At 37.1% G+C, this 18,727-nt stretch overlaps 3 protein-coding genes across 3 annotated transcripts; 2 read left to right on the top strand and 1 right to left on the bottom strand.

Moving 5' to 3' along the window:
• Positions 1-6,529: 6,529 nt before the first annotated feature.
• Positions 6,530-8,221, top strand: LOC106404089 (40S ribosomal protein S14-2-like). Its single transcript, XM_022703956.2, has 6 exons — positions 6,530-6,624; positions 6,935-7,054; positions 7,144-7,189; positions 7,542-7,627; positions 7,724-7,853; positions 7,951-8,221. The coding sequence occupies exons 1-6, from the start codon at positions 6,622-6,624 to the stop codon at positions 8,016-8,018; spliced, it is 453 nt and encodes a 150-aa protein (XP_022559677.1). The 5' UTR covers positions 6,530-6,621; the 3' UTR covers positions 8,019-8,221.
• A 4,919-nt stretch (positions 8,222-13,140) lies between these two features.
• Positions 13,141-15,042, bottom strand: LOC106406846 (pentatricopeptide repeat-containing protein At1g08070, chloroplastic). Its single transcript, XM_013847582.2, has one exon. The coding sequence runs from the start codon at positions 15,040-15,042 to the stop codon at positions 13,141-13,143; it is 1,902 nt and encodes a 633-aa protein (XP_013703036.1).
• Positions 15,043-15,327: 285 nt separating this feature from the next.
• On the top strand, positions 15,328-18,484 carry LOC106404932. Its single transcript, XM_022704304.2, has 2 exons — positions 15,328-15,476; positions 16,029-18,484. Exon 2 carries the CDS (start codon positions 16,034-16,036, stop codon positions 17,612-17,614), a length of 1,581 nt encoding a protein of 526 aa, XP_022560025.1. The 5' UTR covers positions 15,328-15,476; positions 16,029-16,033; the 3' UTR covers positions 17,615-18,484.
• The last annotated feature ends 243 nt before the right edge of the window (positions 18,485-18,727 follow it).

Below are 18,727 nucleotides of genomic sequence, written 5' to 3'. Positions count from 1 at the left end.
GATTGAAATCCGAATTGATTGTTTTTAATAGTAAGGCCGAATAAAAATTATACCTAAATATTAAGTGATATATGATTTGAGATGTCGAAAATCAACCTCGATTTTGCTGCCCTAAATCTCTCTGGAGATAATTATTTACGGTGGACATTGGATACAAAAATTATCCTAAAGTCAAAAAGACTTGGTGAATGTATCATAGAAGGCAATAATGCCAAAGAGAAAGATTAATACATGGCAATATTAATTATTAGTCATCATCTTATTAAGAGTCTCAAAGATCAATATCTGACTATAGAGAATCCTCTACACCTTTGGACAGAGTTAAAAATCGAGATATGATCACCAAAGAACGGTGTTATTACCAAAGGCCCTATTTGATTGGAGGAATCCCAGAATCCAGGACTATAAGTCCGTGTATGAGTCTATTGCTAGTTGGGCAAAATAATGGATTACTGATGAGAAACAGTGAATTGAGACCTCCTGGATTAACCCCATTACCTGATACCAATAAGACCGCAGAAGAAGAAAAAAAAAGGTAACCACGTCCAGAATGATAGACCACACGGTCATGGCCGTGGAGGGTGGAAAGGATGTGGCCATGGCCACTATAACACATTTGGCCGTGGGAATCACTATGGCAGAGGCCATGGGTATCAACCCAATTTGAGCCATGGTCAAGGTAGTGACCGTGGGATATCGTTTAAACCACAAAGCTCGACCAAATCAGTGTACCATAGATGAGGAATGGGGAACCATTGGACTAAGATATGAAGGACTCCCAAACATTTTTTTGACCTCTATCAAAGAGAGTCTGAAAGGAAAAAATCCTGAAACCCACTTGGTTTATAAAGATGGTGAAAATAATTTCGAACATGATCAAGATGATCTTATGGAATATGAGACTTATGATTGCCTAAAAGAATCAAGTTGATAATCTGATTTCGACATCAAACTTGTGTGATTGCTTTGCTTGTATGCTTTCTCTGATTTTTATCTCTTTGAATTTATTTATATTACATTGTCTGCTTAGATTAAATGAATGAATGATTTTTCTATATGAGTACACTGAAAAACGCCAATATAAGTACTAAAGCATGTATCGCCAGTCTAAAAGAAGACTATGGCTAGGCTAATATATTATTGCCTAAGGGTATGCATCTAGAAATCAGTGATGCCTTATATTCACCCAGCTCTAAGAGCAACAGCAGCCTATTGAGTTTTAAAGATATAAGAATGAATTGTTTCTATATTGAAACAATGGGCGAAGGAAACAAAGAGTTCCTTCAGATATATGTATAAAATCGCCCAAGGCCATAATAAGTCCTAAAGACTATACATGCATTCTCTACTGACCTAGACTATGCATAGATCAGTATGATAGAGGCTAAAAGCCTGCGAAAATATACACTTTATGGCACGACCGGATTGGCCATCCTGGTCCAAACATGATGCAAAAATTGATATTCAAAAGGCACATATTAAAAGATAAGAAGAGTTATCCCAAAGAATCTCACATGTGTAGCATGTACACAAGGGAAACTCATTAGGCCATCACCAGTAAAACGGCTAAGAGCCCCTTTTTCACAATAAAGGCTATATCTCTAGATAATACTGGTGAATACATGTCTCAAGCGTTTAAATGATTATGGTATGTCCATGGGGGTAAGTGTAGCCAATTTTGTGATACATGTCCATACCAAGAACGGCTTGGCCGAAATCTTTTTAAACGCAAATAGCTGATTGATAGACCATAACTTATGAGGTCAAAACTACCATTCGCAGCTTGGGCCACACGAAATTTACATGCATTAATACGCATCAGGCCATTTAGTGAGCATAGATATCCCCTATCACAATTATTAACGGGTCAAGAGCCAGACATACCCCATCATAAGACATTAGAATGTGTTGTCTATGTACTAATTGCTCCACCACAGAGAACTAAGATGGGACCTCAAAAGGAGGATGGGGATATATGTTGGATATGATTCTCCCACAATAATAAAGTACTTTGAGCCAACTATGGGTGATTATATTTGAGGTCAGGTACACGGATTATTTTAAGACCAGGAGGAGAAAAATAATAAAGCTGGTAAAAGAATGGTAAAAGAAATAGAATGGAATCAACCATCAATGTCTTGGCAAGATCCTCGGACTAAAGAATGTGAAATAGACGTCCAAAGATTATACATTTACAAAGCTAGCTAATCAAATGCCAAACACATTTGCTGACCCGAAAAAGAATGACTAAGTCATATATAAACCAGCTTGTAAAGCACCAACGAATTTGATGTCCAAGAAGAGACACAGTCAAGTTGCTACAGAGTCTAGACAACGTATGAAACGTGGTAGACCAATAAGTTCCAAAAGATAAGAATCCTTAGAAACAAAAGAAAGGTGCAGAGAATGATAATCAAAATCTAAATACGAGGTTACTAAGGAAACCATTCCAGACATGGAGATAAGGCCGGTCGGCTCTAAGGTACAGGTACCAAACAATGTAGCTTGGGACGCCAAGCTGCAAAGTAATAAAGGTCCTGATAATAATGAATCTCAATTGATTATATCATGTCTGGAACATAATAGAACCAATAAGGAATGTCGACATAAGATGATTTATTTGCATACAAGGTAGCACTTGAACTTATGAATATAAGCGAGGATCATGAACCCACGTCAATATAAGAGTGCGCACTCGCAGAACAGATTGGATTGAATGGAAACGTGAGGTTAAATAGTTTAAAGAAGAAATGCGTATTTGGCCATATGATTAAGATGTCATATGATGTTAAAACCAGTGGATATAAATGGGTCTTGCGAGGAACAGAAATCGAGAGATATAAAGCTGACGTTGCACAAGGATTCTCACAAAGACCAGTAATAGATTATGAGGAGACATACTCTCATGTGGTGGATGCAACTACTTTTAGATTTCTCATAAGTCTGGCTATATAAGAGAGAAAATTAGACTTGCAGCAAATTGATGTAGTGACTGCATATTTATATGGTCCACTGGATAATGAAAGTACTAGAGGGTATTGAGCTGAAAGAACAGCAAATTCTCGAGAACAATATTGATAATCATCAAAGTATATGATATGAATATCCTAGGAACCTCTGGATACAATTTCTCAAACAGTTGAATATCTCAAGAAAGAGTTTGAGATGAAAGATCTTGGAAAACAAAGTTTTGTTTGGGATTACAGCTTGAGTACATTAACAATGAAATCCTTGTGCATCAAATAGTATATACAGAAAAGGGTACTCAAGAGATTTAATATGGATCAGTCTCACCCATTATCTATTACATGGGCGTGAGATCACTTGTTTTGGACACTGGTCCATTCAGTCCAAAGGTGGACGATAAAGAAGTCCATTTAGTCCTGAGATGGACGATGCAGAAGTCTTGTTTTAGACACTGATCTGATTGGTCCATAAGAAGGACGATGAAAAAGCCTTTGATTTTGGTTTATTTTATACTAACCAGCCCAAAGAGGGGTTATTTGGTTTTGTTGATTTGTTTTCAGACAGGTTATGTTTTACACATGGTGGTACACGCATATCACAGCAACAACATCCAAGATTTTGTGTGTGTGTATTTGAGGTCGATGACTCAATATGCTTGATCATATTGTGGCATGGCCGATGGTAAAGAAGAACCAACTATCATGTTCGACGACGAAGCATATTCTGCCCAAGATCTTCATCACCCACAGATTGCAGAAAATTGGAGAGGTCCAAGGGACCTTCAGTAATGTCCAAATCAGGGGGAGTAATGTGTGTTGTACTCTTTTTCCTTCACCATGGTTTTGTCTCAATTGGCTTTTCTTGGTAATGTTTTAATGAGGCAACATTAAAGCATATTACAAGCTCTAAATGGTTATGGCATCCAAGGGGGAGTGTTATGAACCAGATTGTGGATGGCTCATAACCAAGAGATTATGATTTGTAATCTTTCCATTTATCTATGACGGTGTAATCTCCTATATAAGGAACCTCGATGTTATGAATAAAGATACATTTTTCCATTACTTTTATAGCATTTAATATATATTTACTACTATATAGAGTCTATTTAGAGTATTTACAGGTCAAAGTACGTTCTGGAGAAATATGGTGATTTTGGAGTCTTTTGAGGTGCAGATTTACACATTTAGCTATGGATGGAGACCTTACCACCGCTACATTTAGCCCATATTTTTACACAAGATAGAGCTTTGAGTTAGATTTCCAATGCCATCGGTTTGAGGTCAATCAACATTCTGTAGCAGAAGTTATGCATGTTTTACTGAAGAGTGGTCAGTCTGCCTCGCAGGAGAAAGTTGTCGAGGAGATGAAGGACTGTCGATCGATGACACAGCATTGGTGTCGGTCGACAGTGATGCCAGAATATGGGCTGAGCATATTTTATTACCAGAATACCCTTGGACGACCAGGAAACCTATTTATGTTATTTATAAGCCATTGTTGACGACTACGCTATCTAAGCTTTCTTTAATTCATTGTTCTTAGTTAGGAGAGAAAGTAGGAACTCCTTCAGAGTCCTCTTGGAACCCCATTGTCTTTGGTTTTTATATCTATTGCAATTTCATCTATTCTATCCATGATTTCTGTGACAAACTTCATGTCTGAATAGATCCATCTGTTAGGTTTAGGGTTCAGATAGGTTATGAGGGATTAGCCCAAAATATAGAACTGCTAAGTTGTGATATTCATCATAGGATTGTTCTTACTGCTTGTGTTCTAGAGTCATGAACTAGAACCCTAATCTTAGAATCATTAGGCACACTGTCATCGCTTGGTCTTTTCTCTGAACTGGATTCTATTGAGCTAGGATTGCTAGAAACATACGAGAGTTGATTTAGGAACCCTAGTGAACATATATTCAACCCGATCGTAAAGCTTTCTAGAAGCAATATCGATCGATGATCCAATAGATTAATCGATCGATGATCCAATAGATTAATCGATCGATATTGTGAAAGGTGTATCGATCGATATTCCTATAGAATAATCGATCGACACTTTCTACAGATCAACATGCGAGAGCTGAGATCTTAGATCTAGTAATAGATAATCTAGACATGCGAGAGCTGATAGATTATTGTTATTGTTTGAGTTCTATAATATCTTGCAAGCAACAATTAGCCTCTATATCATTATAATCCTCATTACCTGAATATAAACCCTAGATCTAGCAATCATCCTTCCATCAAACAACTCTCTGCCAAGCTGAACAATTGTATTGTTCAACTTGTTTACTGCTTTGCATTATTTATTTACTACTTTATAACCTATTAGCCTACCTTAATCATATAACTATTAGATCTAATTGGTTTTCTAGCTCTCTGTGAATTCGATCCCTAAGTACTACAACTTAACCTCTTATTTGAGAGATTATAAATCACTTCTTAGGGTAATTTGAGTGATATCAGGTCCATAGACACAACCGAAAGAAAACCATATATTAATTCTTATATCTTGAAACTAGTGATTAGTAAAAAAAATTTAATCTATACCAGCTCCTACAGTTCCGCGATCGCTACAGTCCTTCTTACTGGCCACCTACGAGAGATGGTTAGGAGTGAGTGAACTAGTTTCACCCAATGACAATGTTTTGGGCTATCTCATTCTTTAATTGTTTTGAGTTGGAATATAAAACTAACATATTGTTTTGTTTCATTTAATTATTAATTATACATTTAATCCGGCCAACACTAAAAAGATTAAATGATTTATTTACTTCTTTTGGTTTTAGTCTTTAAACAAAAAAATAATTTTCAGAAAAAAATTGTACGCAGTTTGGTTATGTTAATATCCAGATTATTAATGGTTACACCACATTTAAGTTATTTTGGTTATATTACGTTTAGTTCACTCTAAATTATTCGAACTAAATTATTTGATATGATAGGGTATAAAACTTAAGTAAAATTCTACTTTAAATGTAATACTTTATTAATTTATAACACTTAATATATTCAAATAGCATGAGCAAAACTTCCAAAAATATACTTTTTATTTAAAAAATTCAATAAATGCTAAAATAATTTACAAAACATAATTAGTAAAACACTAAAAATCAAAGAAAAATTCATTATAAATTGAAAATCTAAAAAAAACAATATGTTAACATAAACCCTGGCATGAAAAGCGAGAACCGAATAATTTTCTAGACCAAAATGAAGAACATTTACTATTCGAAAAAAACAAAACCTAACAAACCGTACGGAATACTGAAAGGCCAAACCTATGTTAACATGTGAAAATTATAATTTCATCAGAATATTTTTTCACCAAGTATAAAAGTATCAAAATATTATCATAACTTATTTTGTATATTCAAAATGATATTTTTAAAAATAAAACGTATAAATAAAAATTATATAACAATAGACTTTGTTCAACTTAGTGGGCGTAAAATGTTGGGCCTAGATATATTGGATCTCAGTTATCCTGTACGGCCATAAAATCACAACTCTGAACCCTAACGGAAGTTTAGACTATTAAAAGCCAATTATGATCTCTTTAGCAACCAAAAAGCGAAGCAAGAAGAAACCCTAGGTTGCCAAAAAAAAAAAAGAAGAAACCCTAGATTCTGCCCTTTTTCCTTTTGGAACCATGGTAAGCTTTGTCTTGAACTTGCTGTTTTTGGTTATTGAAAGAACTTTATCGTTCCTATCTACATTCAAATAGAGAATCCACAGTTTCGAAATCGTATTATAGGTTTAGATGTTATGTTATTTGGATTTTTAGTAATTATAGCTCTGAATCAGTCTCTCTGACAAAATGAGAATCTTTTTCTGAGATTATATGAATTTTTCCCGAGATTTGGATTTGCAATTTAGCACTTGAAGTATCGATTCTCTGACAAATGTTTAAGATGTTACAAAAACCGTGTGATGTACGTTTTGGTGTGAAATTTATGGTGTAGTCGAGGAGAAAGACTAGAGAGCCAAAGGAAGAGACAGTGACTCTTGGACCTGCTGTTCGTGATGGAGAGCAAGTCTTTGGTGTTGTCCACATCTTTGCATCTTTCAACGACACTTTCATCGTCTGTAACCTACCCTACCCTTGTTCTTTCATTTTTGACCAAAGTAATATTTCTTTTTGCTGAAATTTTGTAAATCTTCAATTTTTCAGCACGTGACTGATTTGTCTGGACGTGAGACACTTGTTCGTATCACTGGTAAGCATCTACCTGCATCTCTCTCTAGTGATACTCTTGTAGATTTAGATTATCTATAATCTAGAATGGATTGTTTTATTTTTTCTAATATGGTCCGTGCACTCTCTAAGATGAATTGTTTCTATTCTCATCACACTTGAGAACTTTAATGTATTCTTTAATATAAATTGCTTTCCTTGACTTCGTATTTGGCTGCTATTAAGTTTCTCTTTAAATTCAGTGTTGTTAGACTCTATTCTTATGAGGCTTCTAATCTTTGAGGCTTCTAGTTATTATCGTTATGGGAATTTGCATTGTTCTTGATTGAAATATACCCATTGCCTTTTAAATTGCTGTATTTTATGTGATGTAGGTGGGATGAAGGTGAAAGCCGACAGAGATGAGTCCTCACCTTATGCTGCTATGCTTGCTGCACAAGATGTTGCTCAGCGATGCAAGGTATAAAAGCCGAGAGAATATGCTTCTCCAAGCTTATGGTTTTGTAAATCATTTTTTTTTTTTTTTGTAATTGTAATCGATTTTGGGTGTTTTCAGGAACTTGGAATCACTGCGATGCATGTGAAGCTTCGTGCCACTGGTGGTAACAAGACCAAGACCCCTGGTCCTGGTGCTCAGTCTGCACTCAGAGCCCTTGCGCGTTCTGGCATGAAAATTGGTCGCATTGGTAAATAAAAACAAATACTTCATCTCGAATAATTTTATTGTTATTGTATCTTAGAATGTGAACAAATCTCTAACATTGTTATTGATTTTGAACACAGAGGATGTGACTCCAATCCCAACGGACAGTACTCGCCGAAAGAGTGGAAGAAGGGGAAGGAGGCTTTGAGTTCTTTTTATGGAGTCATCTCTATATTCAGCTCTCTCCATCTCTTTCTCTATTTCATTTTGTCTTCACAGATTGAAGTTGAGTTTTTGATTAACTATATGCGTTGTTGTAGTCTCAACTCTGAACATATTTATCTTGTTGCTATTCTCATAAACATTGTCTTGGATTTTGTTTGTGCTATTTGCCAAGTCTTAGTTGCCAAATCTTTAGTTAGTGGTTGAAGTTATAATTGCAATACTGAGACGTTTTTTTAAACTAATTACAAATTGGCAAAACCATCTTTTCTTTAAACGGCAGGTTCTTTTTATTCAGAATATACTCTTGTTCATCCTTCACCCGGAGCCGATCAAGTTTAAACAATCTTTCTGTATTAGGGTTTTTGGAACTTGGGATAATAGAAAACGGTTTTATTTCTCAACAAAGGAAGCAGTTGCCAAAAGTGATAGAGTTCATGGATGAGTGCACTTTCTGCCAAGCTACTTCATGCCGTGAAATAAAGGCCATACCCTGATCATAAACCAACAACCACAGGTTTGTTTTACTTCAAGTAACGTAGATTGAGTATAGAAACTTGGAAGAAAACATACTAATGGACTGAATTCTTAGAGACGCCATTGATGAGATGGGTTGGAGAACAAGCCATGCTACGAGTTTGAGATGAGCATGTTCGGTGGATTAGATATGAAAATTTTCAATTTTATGATTGCTCATTTTGTTTACTTGGACTTTACGGACCGTCAGATCGTGAGGAGAACTCATTTTACGGTGTTAACTAATAACTATAGTTTCCTCACTTTTTAGCGAGGCACCTCGAAGTATATTAGAGCACTTGATAGGCTCATTTTTACATGGATTTCTCTAAAAGCAAATAAAATAATGAATAGTCAAAGAAAAAGAAGCTAAAAGATGAGAAAGGGTTATAATTAAAAAAGAGAAAATGATTTGGTGTCTTATTCCATGAATAATTGATCATTTATATAGGATCACAGTAGCTTGAAAACTAAGGAGAACTTGAAAAAAAAGTAGACTTGATAATCAAGTAAATCTAATACGTTCTATAAGAAATATCATACAATATTTATAACAGTTCCTCTTGATGTTCATTATACTAAAATGCTTTTAAATGTCGTAAATGCAAGATGTTGTCTCATTAAAAAATTTACAAAAAAAATCAATGGAAAAAAGATTGCAGCGGTGCGGTTCAGATCTAGATCTGGGTCAGATCTGCGATTGCTGGGCGTTGACGACGGTGACGGGGAGCGTCGCTGCCTCCTATCTCACTCTAGTTCGAGCCTTGCTACCGTTTCCCTGTGTTTGGCTTTCCTTCGGGTTGTTGTCAGAACTTCTCTTCTTCGTCAGAAGTAAAGCGGTGTTTGGAGGTTGCCGCCGAGGACCTCTGTCCCTCTTCTAGCAGTCAGCTTATCTCGGCGAGCTTCAAGGTGTGTCTCATGCCTTCGTTTTGTAATTCGTTGTACCTAGGGTCTTGAGGACTAGCCCGTTCTGGTGCGTCGTTGTTCCGAAGTCTTCAGTCACCAATTTGTCGCTGCCTTGTTCTGTGGAGTCTCGTGATTCCTGTTCTTCAAGCCTCCGGAAGGAAGCTGGGGTTGATGTACTCTGCCTCTTGGACTCTTGCTTTAACATATCTTCTCGTGATGGAGCCTGAGTAGAAACTAAAATATTTTATTAATATTTTTAGAATTTATTATCATAAAAACTAAAATATTTAAAAAAGGCATATACCTTCTAACTGTTTTGAGTAATTTTTTAGATAATTTTTGATCAATTACATTTTTCATAATCTTTTTATTTCCAAAAACAAATCGAGATTGATTTATTTGTGTCAAATTAAGTTAGAAGTTTTGTAATTGTATTTGGATAGTCTCTTCCCTATATGTGTTACTTTGAGAAGACATATTTAGTTGTAGCTTTTATTTTTGGAAATTGATATAACAAAAAAAGAAACTATTTTGTGAACAATAGCTTTGAAAACTGATAGCCAAGTAAATAATAGAAATCGCTTAATCTCAAAAACACAATCACCGCACACATTGTGGCAACCGAGAGCTTGTATTGGAATTGGATCCGAGAAGCCTTAACTGGGATACTCTTTAGAGAAAAGTGAAACATAAGAAAGCAATTCCTTAGGGCTTACAGAGCCACATGAAGTATCATTCTCCCATAGCAGAAGAACAAATATGATTCTGTCTAGACCCACCGGTTCATACAAAAGAGAGTGCACATGGCATAAAATTGTGACTACTCGGTGTATATCTGCCAGTAATTGTTAATATCTAAATTTACCTACTCTCATAAGATAAATATGGCTAGCAGATATAAAAAACTGCAATGATAGAACACATAGTTCCCACCATTAATCACTAAATCATACAGAAAAAAAAGAAGAAAATAACAGTATGAAAATGTAATATAGCTCATGATATACTGAGAAGTTTCCGGATATTATAAGATTGTCGATGTCACCAAAATAAATGCAAGAGACTTAAAGAGAAAGCATCTTCCCAGAACACATGACTCAAACTTCATTCCAACAGCTGGGGTATAAACATCTTCTCTCTAACAGGTTAACTAATTAGTTCATCAAACTCTCTTATTTCTTGTCCTTCTTCTTCTTGTTAGCTTTTTCTTTGTTCGTTTTCACTAAATCCAACATTGATCTCATAGTCACTACCACAAGCCAGAGCTTCTCCAGTCCTACTTCGTTGAGTGGATCCCAAACAACGTCAAGTCTAGCGTGTGACATTCCACCAACAGGAATCAAAATGGCTTCTATATATTCTGTCTAGACAAATGAACAAATAAGAGTATCATTACCTGGAATCTGAGTGTTTGTGTTGGCAAGGCCAAGCATCTCGCTGTGATTTCGGAACCGGAAAGATTAAACCCCTATCAGAATAGACGGTTCGGGGACATCATCGAAAGAGGTTTGGTTACTGAAACGGATCAACATAGAGGAGTCCAACATACCGTAATTCTGATTAAACCGGGTCAGATCAAAACCGGTTAGGGAATAAATTGAACCCGCCTTCAGATTAGGCCTGTGAGCAGCAAGCCGGTTGACATTCACGGTGACCGACATCATGGTGGCCTAAAACATTTGATTTAGATAAAACAATCAACAAACAAATTAATATTCTGGAAAATTTGGTTAAACTTGGTAAAATGAGGGAAATGTTCAATAACATAATCAAGAAAAAATCAAAATTATAGAAAAATCAATAAACTGTTATAAATAGTCTTACTCGAAATATATCAGACAAAGATCTAAACAGGAAAATTGTTATTAAGGATTCGTAGAATCAGATTTAAAAAAAAAAATATGAACTGAATCAGAGTTTTAAAAGTAACCTGAGAATCCTGTAGAAGTATATCCACTCCCATGACTTCGCCACCGCGACGACGGACGTTCCTAGCTTCCCAGAAGCGGAGCAACCGGACTTGAGAACGGTGGAGGAGCATTGTCTGATCTTCTTATCACAAAGAAAGATCGGTGCGTTAGCCAATTTCTGGATATAAGTTTATTGGCTTGTTCAGAGGTAATCAAAAGATGGTTGTCACATTAGAAAAGCTTACCTTTTTATAGTCGAAGTTCCACCGCCTTGCATGAAGATGCTCGCATTCAAGGTAGATCGTGAGTGATAATTTAAGATGGGGTATATGTAACTGTTAGAGATTGTTAGTAAGAAGCTGAAACAACTCTCTCAGGCCTCTGGTTATGTCGTGATATCGAAGGGAGGAGACGACATCAAATGGAAACCCTAATACACAAAACGACGCTTGCAGCAGCGTTTAAATTATAGAAACTATTTGCTTGGCTGGTTGAATCAACCAAACTTAAGACCCACATCAAAAACAACCCACGTAACTCAGAGTTAAATGATACGGTGAGTTTCATTCTCTTGGACACGTGTCGACTCCACTTTCTGAGCTGGAATCTGATGCGGTAGCTTCAGGAGTGAGTAAAACAATTCTTTATAATAGATAGATTTACAAAGCGATCTGTAACGAACATAAATATTATTCGTGATTATATAGAAGAACGAGGAAGGATTGATTGAAAATTTATTTGAATCGGTGAAATAATCTTTAATCTCACGCTAAAATTAGAGTATGATGTGGCTAAGTTGGCAATGCGCATCTTTTTGTTGATTTGACTTCTTATTTGAAATAAAAAGAATGGCTAACTTGCAATGTGACTTTTGAATGGGATAAGTTGGCTAATGAGCACTGTGGCTTTTGGCTAATGTGCAATGTGCAATGTGGCTAATGTGCAATGTGGCTTTTGAATAGGATAAGTTTTCAGGGTAAGTTTGGGGGTTGAGTGTGTAGTAAGAAATCACAGAGGAGTGGTGGTAATTCATAGTCGGAGAGCTTTCTCTAACATAGTGACCCTTGACGATGCGATATTTACCACATTTTTATGGGCAATGGAGAGTATGACAAGCCCATATTTCAATAGGAATATTTTTGCAGGTGATTTCAAAGAACTGTTCTTGGCGGTTAAGAAGCCACATCAATGGCAGACTCTCAGATATCAGACTGATGAGTTGAACAGAGTATTGTCATTAACGGAGGATTATCAGCTGATGTGGGTTTCGGTGGAGGAAAATAGAGGGGCGGCTTTCATTACTCAAAGTGTAACAAGACAAGGAAGATACAATTCCTATGTGGCTAACTGTCATTCGGAGTGGCTTTTTAAGTTCTTTATTAATGAAAGCAGGACCCTCTGATCTATCCTCGGGTGGTGATGGTGTTTGAGAAGAACTGGGTTTTTATAGGCGTTCTTATTTTAATTGTGAGTCTGAGTGGTGAAGTTTAATAGTGTTGGTTTTTGGTATGTTTGCTGTATGATAAACTATGTATGGTTCTCTATTTCTAATATGAATTCAGAAGGAAAAAAAAAACCTTCTGGCCAATAGTTTTGAGGGTTGTCAAAACAGCAATGACATGGTAAAAAGTAGTAGATAACTCTGGAGATAGATAAAATTTGTAGCGGTAAAAAAGTAGTAGATAATATTCAAGATATATCAAATATAATTTCATCTGGATTTAACCATGGTGTCAAGATTCAACTAACCTTGTTACAAGAAGGAACAAGTTGAAGTTACCAATAGTCTCCACATGAACAAGAACCTTCTTTGAAGAAATGAAACCGATTTGCATCTCTTACAATAATATCTCGCTTTGTAACCAATGATGCAAACTTGAAAAAGCTATGGCAGTCACCACATACCCTGAGATTCTTCGTGATTCTTAAGAGACTACCATCAGGAGTCGCGATCAAACCAAACGCTAACGCTAGCTTTTCGCTATGTAAAGATAACATCCCGACTTTAACCTCTTCATCGACATCATGCAACACAAAGTTTGTATCAGGGACAAAACCCGCCTCTTCAAGCTTCTCAGTCAAGTCCCTGAGAGCATCATATATCTCTTTAGACTTAGGATGAGTCATGTCCCCAACTTTGAACCTATGTGTTCTGTTATTAGCTTCAATCCAAGTATAACCGGGGACTTTCTTTAAACCTCGTTGGTTCATCAAGTTCCTAACTTTAGAAACCTCCTCCCACTTACCGTCGTTTGCATAAATGTTAGAGAGTAAAATGTAGTGACCTGGGTTTTGTGGCTGTAGCTCAAGCAAGAACATAGCAGCCTTCTCTGCCATTTCTACATTCTTATGGATCCTGCAAGCTCCGAGAAAGGAACCCCATAAAGTTTCATCTTTTTGAATAGACATGGTTTCAATCATCTCACTAGCCTCAGTGAGCCTACCAGCTCGACCCAAGAGATCAATCATACAAGTATAGTGTTTCACGTTTGGCCTAACGCCGTACTTTGTCATCAAATCAAAAATCTCGAGACCCTCTTTGACAAACCCTGCGTGGCTGCAAGCATTAAGCAGAGAAACAAAAGTGATCTCATTAGGAGGTAACCTTCCATCTCCAACCATCACATAAAAAAGCTCAAGAGCCATAGTTGCTTTCCCGTGGTACCCATAAGCGGCAATCATCGCACTCCACGAGATAACATTTCTCTCCTTCATCGAATCAAACATCTCTCTCGCAGCATCAAGGTTCCCACATTTCGCATGCATATCAATCAAAGCTGTTCCAAGAACCACACCAACAGGAAAATTCATCAAGCGGATGTAATCATGAAGTATCACCGCCTTGTGCAAAGCTCCAAGCTTAGCACAAGCGTTAACGATGGTGACAACAGCAGCTCTATCAGGGACAATCCCTTCATTCCTCATCCTTTCGAACAAAACCCACGATTCATCAGGCTTCCCTGAATCAGCACACGCACCAATCATCACGGTCCAAGTCACAAGGTCTCTCTTAGGCATTTCATCGAACAGCTTACATGCATCACCAATCTCTCCACATTTAGCGTACATATCAACAAGCGCAGCACAAACATAACAGTCCAAATCCATGCCCGACTTCAACGCTACTTTATGAATCAATCTACCTACCACGACATCTCTCTTCTCTCTGCAAACCCTAATCATTATAGGCAACGTGTAGTTATCAAGATTCAAACTTGATCGAAGAATCTCTCTAAAAACTCGCAAACTGTTGACGAAATCGTTAGTTTTCGCAAACCCACCAACCATCACGCTCCAGGAGACCGGATCCTTAACGCTCATTTCATCGAACAGAGTCTCTGCATCAGCTATGGCTCTGAATTGAGAGTATATGTAAAGGAGCTTGTTTGCGACGGTAAGCTCTTGTAAGAAGCCATTGACGATTGCTTGGGCGTGGATTTTCCCAACCTCTGACACATTTTTGCAGGTAAGGATCGCGGAGATGTAATCTCTGGTGTCTCGAGAGACGGAGACGTTAGGAGATTCGGGTAAGTTCGGGTGATCAGTGGGAGGAACATAGGAGGATTGTTCGTGTGAATCATCCGAGAGTGTAATCGCCGCTGAACAAGTGGAGTATCGCACCTTGGTGGTGGCGTTGCACGAGAAGGGAAGAAATCTACCTCTGAGATTTCTCAACATGATGAATGGACCAAAATCTGATTTGGACTAAATGGACCAAAACATAATCTAGAACATTAAAAAAAAATCTGTATGGACCAAAGGGTGTAAAATGACTATTTTATCTTTAATGATAGATCAATGTTGACCATTAGATCAAATTATCTATTTTATAATCTGAAACTTTCAATTTCTCCCTTAAAATCGGATATCTCCAATTTTCCCCTTAAAATCGGATCTCTCTCTCTCTTTCGCATGGGTCCCACCGAAATTTAATCCATTTTCTTCTTCATTTCAGTTCAACTACACGATTAAATTCACTCCTTTCACCAACCAAAATTCTCTTCTTCAATTCTTCATCTACAAACTCTTAACTCTGTTTCTTAAGGTTTTTCTATAGGTTATGACGCTTTAAAACATCACATGTACGACGTCCTTGGTTCAGAAATCTTTAGGTAAGTGTATGTATACTCTCTCCCTCTCTTTCTCTTTCACTCTTCTCAGTCTCTTTTTTTATCGTTTTCTGTTTCGGTTTAGTCACAAAATATGTTTGTTAACGTTATGAATCATGTTGTAAGGTTTGATATAATGTTGTTGAAGTATGAAGCACAATATTGTAGAAAAAATCGTTTTTGCTTACGGTACAACTGGTACAACTTTTAAAAATTCGTTAAGAACCAGTGACACTGGTACAACTAAAAAAGTGAAAGTAGTAATACTGGCAGAATTAGTATTACTGATATTATTCATACGAAACGTACAACTAATACACCTGCTATAACTCTAAGTAACATTAAATAAAAATATGGGTAGAACTTGTATAACTTATAGTAGTCATGTGCCGAGTGAACATAGTATAACTGGTATTACTAGTATAACTTATAACTACTGTTACTTGTAAACCAGTCTAACTGGTAATACTAGTATAACCAGAATTTTAGCAACAGTAAAACTCGTATAACTGGCATAACTATTAAGCGGTAATGTTGGTTTTTACTCCTTTTCAGGAACTATGGATAGTAGTGGAGCTGTGGTGATACATTTTGATCATGGTGGAGACCGGCATATTTCTACATTAGTGATAAAAGGAAGATATGAGGAGATTACTTATTCTCACTTGGTTGATAGAATATGCAAGAAAATGAATATCGATGTAGCTGCGACGAAGCTTCAACTGAGTTACTTTCCTCTGGTCGTGGATAATAAGAGGTCTTGTTATATTTTGGATGATGAAGATGTTTTAGGATATTTAATGGAGGTAGACAAGAAAAACCGGCGTAGTGTCTTGCATGTGGAGCTTTCCGAAATCATCTTAGAAAATCAGAGTAACGAGCATTTTTCTATGAATGAGGAAATTCTGAGTGATGCCAGAGCTAATTATGGTATGGTTGAAGTTGAGGAGTTGGCAATTGTTCCTCAAAAACAATCAGATGGGTACGACCATGAGAAAAGCAATGGAGAGGGTGATGAAATGGATGATAGGGAGGAGTTGGCAGCTGTTACACCAGTTGAAGAAACAGTTGTCAATGTTGAGTGGGATGATGGTATTGATATGAGTATGGATCAAGAATTTGCAACTAAGAAGGAAGTGAGGGATTTAGTGAACAGAGGAGTGCATTCGAATTGTTTTGAGGTTGATATATTGAAGTCGAATCCTGTTCTTTACGTATTGAAATGTCGTGGAGTTGGATGCAGATGGTATTTACGAGCTGCAAAGCTGAAAAACTCGGCATTTTTCACTATCAGAAAGTATAGAAAGATGCATACGTGTTCTCGGGGAGAGGGAAGTATAATCAAGAGGGGGAAAAGAGGCACACCAAGCTTGGTCGCATCAGTGGTGCACGCTGATTATCCAGGCCAATTCAAGACTCCAGATCCAAATACTATCATAAATTTGGTGAAAAACAAACTAGGAGTCAAGGTTTCATATTCTACGGCTTTGAGAGGGAAACACCAAGCTGTCAGTGATCTGCGTGGTAACCCTGAGGAGAGTTTTGCTAGACTGCCATCTTACTTGTACATGTTAGAAAAGATGAATCCTGATACCATTACACGATTAGTAGTGGATGAGACTAATCAGTTTAAGTATATGTTCTTTGCGCTCGGAGCTTGCATCGAAGGGTTTAAGGCGATGAGGAAAGTGATAATAATGAATGGAACTCACCTAAAGGGTGTGTACAAAGGAGTGCTTCTCATTGCCACTGCTCAGGATCCAGACCATCATCATTATCCCCTCGCTTTTGCGGTAGTAGATGGTGAGAAAAATGCGAGCTGGGAGTGGTTTTTGACTATATTGAAAACTTTGATACCAGATGATCCCCAGCTTGTATTTTGTACTGATAGAAACCAAAGCATCATCAAGAAAGTACACGAGGTGTACCCATTGGCAATTCATGGATATTGCAATTATCACTTGTCAAATAATGTCAGCGGAGCATGCAGCAATGTTAACAAGAAAGGGGTTGCCAAAAAGTTCAGAAAAATTGCTGGTATGTACACAGAGATAGAGTTCAGAAAGTTCTACAATGATTTCAGGAGCACGTATCCTCAGGCCGCCGCTTATCTAGATGACAGTGTTCATGAGACCAAATGAGCAAGATGTAAATTTCCGGGAGAAAGGTACAACATAGATACAACCAACACTGTTGAATCTATCAATGGTGTTTTAAAAGGACCAAGGAAATATGCGTTGTTGCCAATGATTGATGTGGTGGTGGAGAAGATTGTAGAATGGTTTAACAAATATCGACAGTTATCTTTGCGTGTACCAGAGAGGCAGATACTAGTTTCGTACGTGCATGGGATATTACATCACAATTATCCGAAGGCAAAAAAGCTCGAGGTGAGGGAGCTAAACAGATTTGAACATCAGTACAATGTGATTGGGAAGGACGGTCAAGGTTATTTTGTTGATTTGAGCAATGGAACATGCTACTGTAGGTGTTGATATTGACCGGTATCCTTGTGTGCATGCACTTGCTGCCATCATGGCGCGTGGAGAAATGGCTGAACATTATTGTTCTAGGTATTACCGGATGGAGCAGTGGACTTTGGCATATTACAGGACAATATATCCAGTTCTTCATCATTCATCATGGGAAAGTTACAAAATTCCTGAGGAAATCCGATCTCAGGTTGTCTTCCCTCCGTATGTGGAGAAAAAAAAAGGAAGACTACAAGTTACTAGATTCTCATCTGCAAGAGAATATCGGAGGAAAAAAAAAGAGCTATCCACCATTGGTTGGTGAGAATGACGGAAGTGACAGCGATGAAAGTGGCAGCGAAGGAAGTGGCAGCGCAAGAAGTGGCGACATGGGAGGTGACAACTAAGAAAGTGGTAACAAAGAAAATGATGAATGAGTTGCGGAACTTATTTATGTGTTGTGGAACTTATTTATGTGATGCAGAACTAATTTATGTGTTGTGGAACTTATTTATGCAATATGTTGTTTTTGTGTCGTAATACCGGTCGAACTAGTACAACTTATCCAAGTGATACTGGTACAAGTAGTACAACTATGTTATATATACCATGCAGGAAATACTAGTTTAACTAGTACAACTCTTTTGTTTTATAATTTGAAAGATCCCATATGGTAATTAATATGCAAAAGAAAATCAACCGGATAAAGTGATAGATGTTTAGAGTGGTTAATATTAAGTTACAATTAATTTTAACAAAATTTTTGAATATTTATTACACAAT

This window comes from Brassica napus, chromosome C6 (genome assembly GCF_020379485.1).
Source record: "Brassica napus cultivar Da-Ae chromosome C6, Da-Ae, whole genome shotgun sequence".
NCBI classification, from domain to species: domain Eukaryota; kingdom Viridiplantae; phylum Streptophyta; class Magnoliopsida; order Brassicales; family Brassicaceae; genus Brassica; species Brassica napus.
The sequence above is the reverse complement of the archived record's forward strand: the minus strand, read 5'-3'. Positions and strand labels throughout refer to the sequence as shown.

Excerpts from the sequence above, each read along its gene's own strand:
- LOC106404089 (XM_022703956.2), top strand. Across the intron at positions 7,055-7,143 it reads CTTTCAACGACACTTTCATC|CACGTGACTGATTTGTCTGG; the intron begins GTCTGTAACCTA and ends TCAATTTTTCAG. Across the intron at positions 7,628-7,723 it reads ATGTTGCTCAGCGATGCAAG|GAACTTGGAATCACTGCGAT; the intron begins GTATAAAAGCCG and ends GGGTGTTTTCAG.
- LOC106406846 (XM_013847582.2), bottom strand. The coding sequence starts at position 15,042 with ATGTTGAGAAATCTCAGAGGTAGATTTCTTCCCTTCTCGTGCAACGCC.
- LOC106404932 (XM_022704304.2), top strand. The coding sequence starts at position 16,034 with ATGGATAGTAGTGGAGCTGTGGTGATACATTTTGATCATGGTGGAGAC.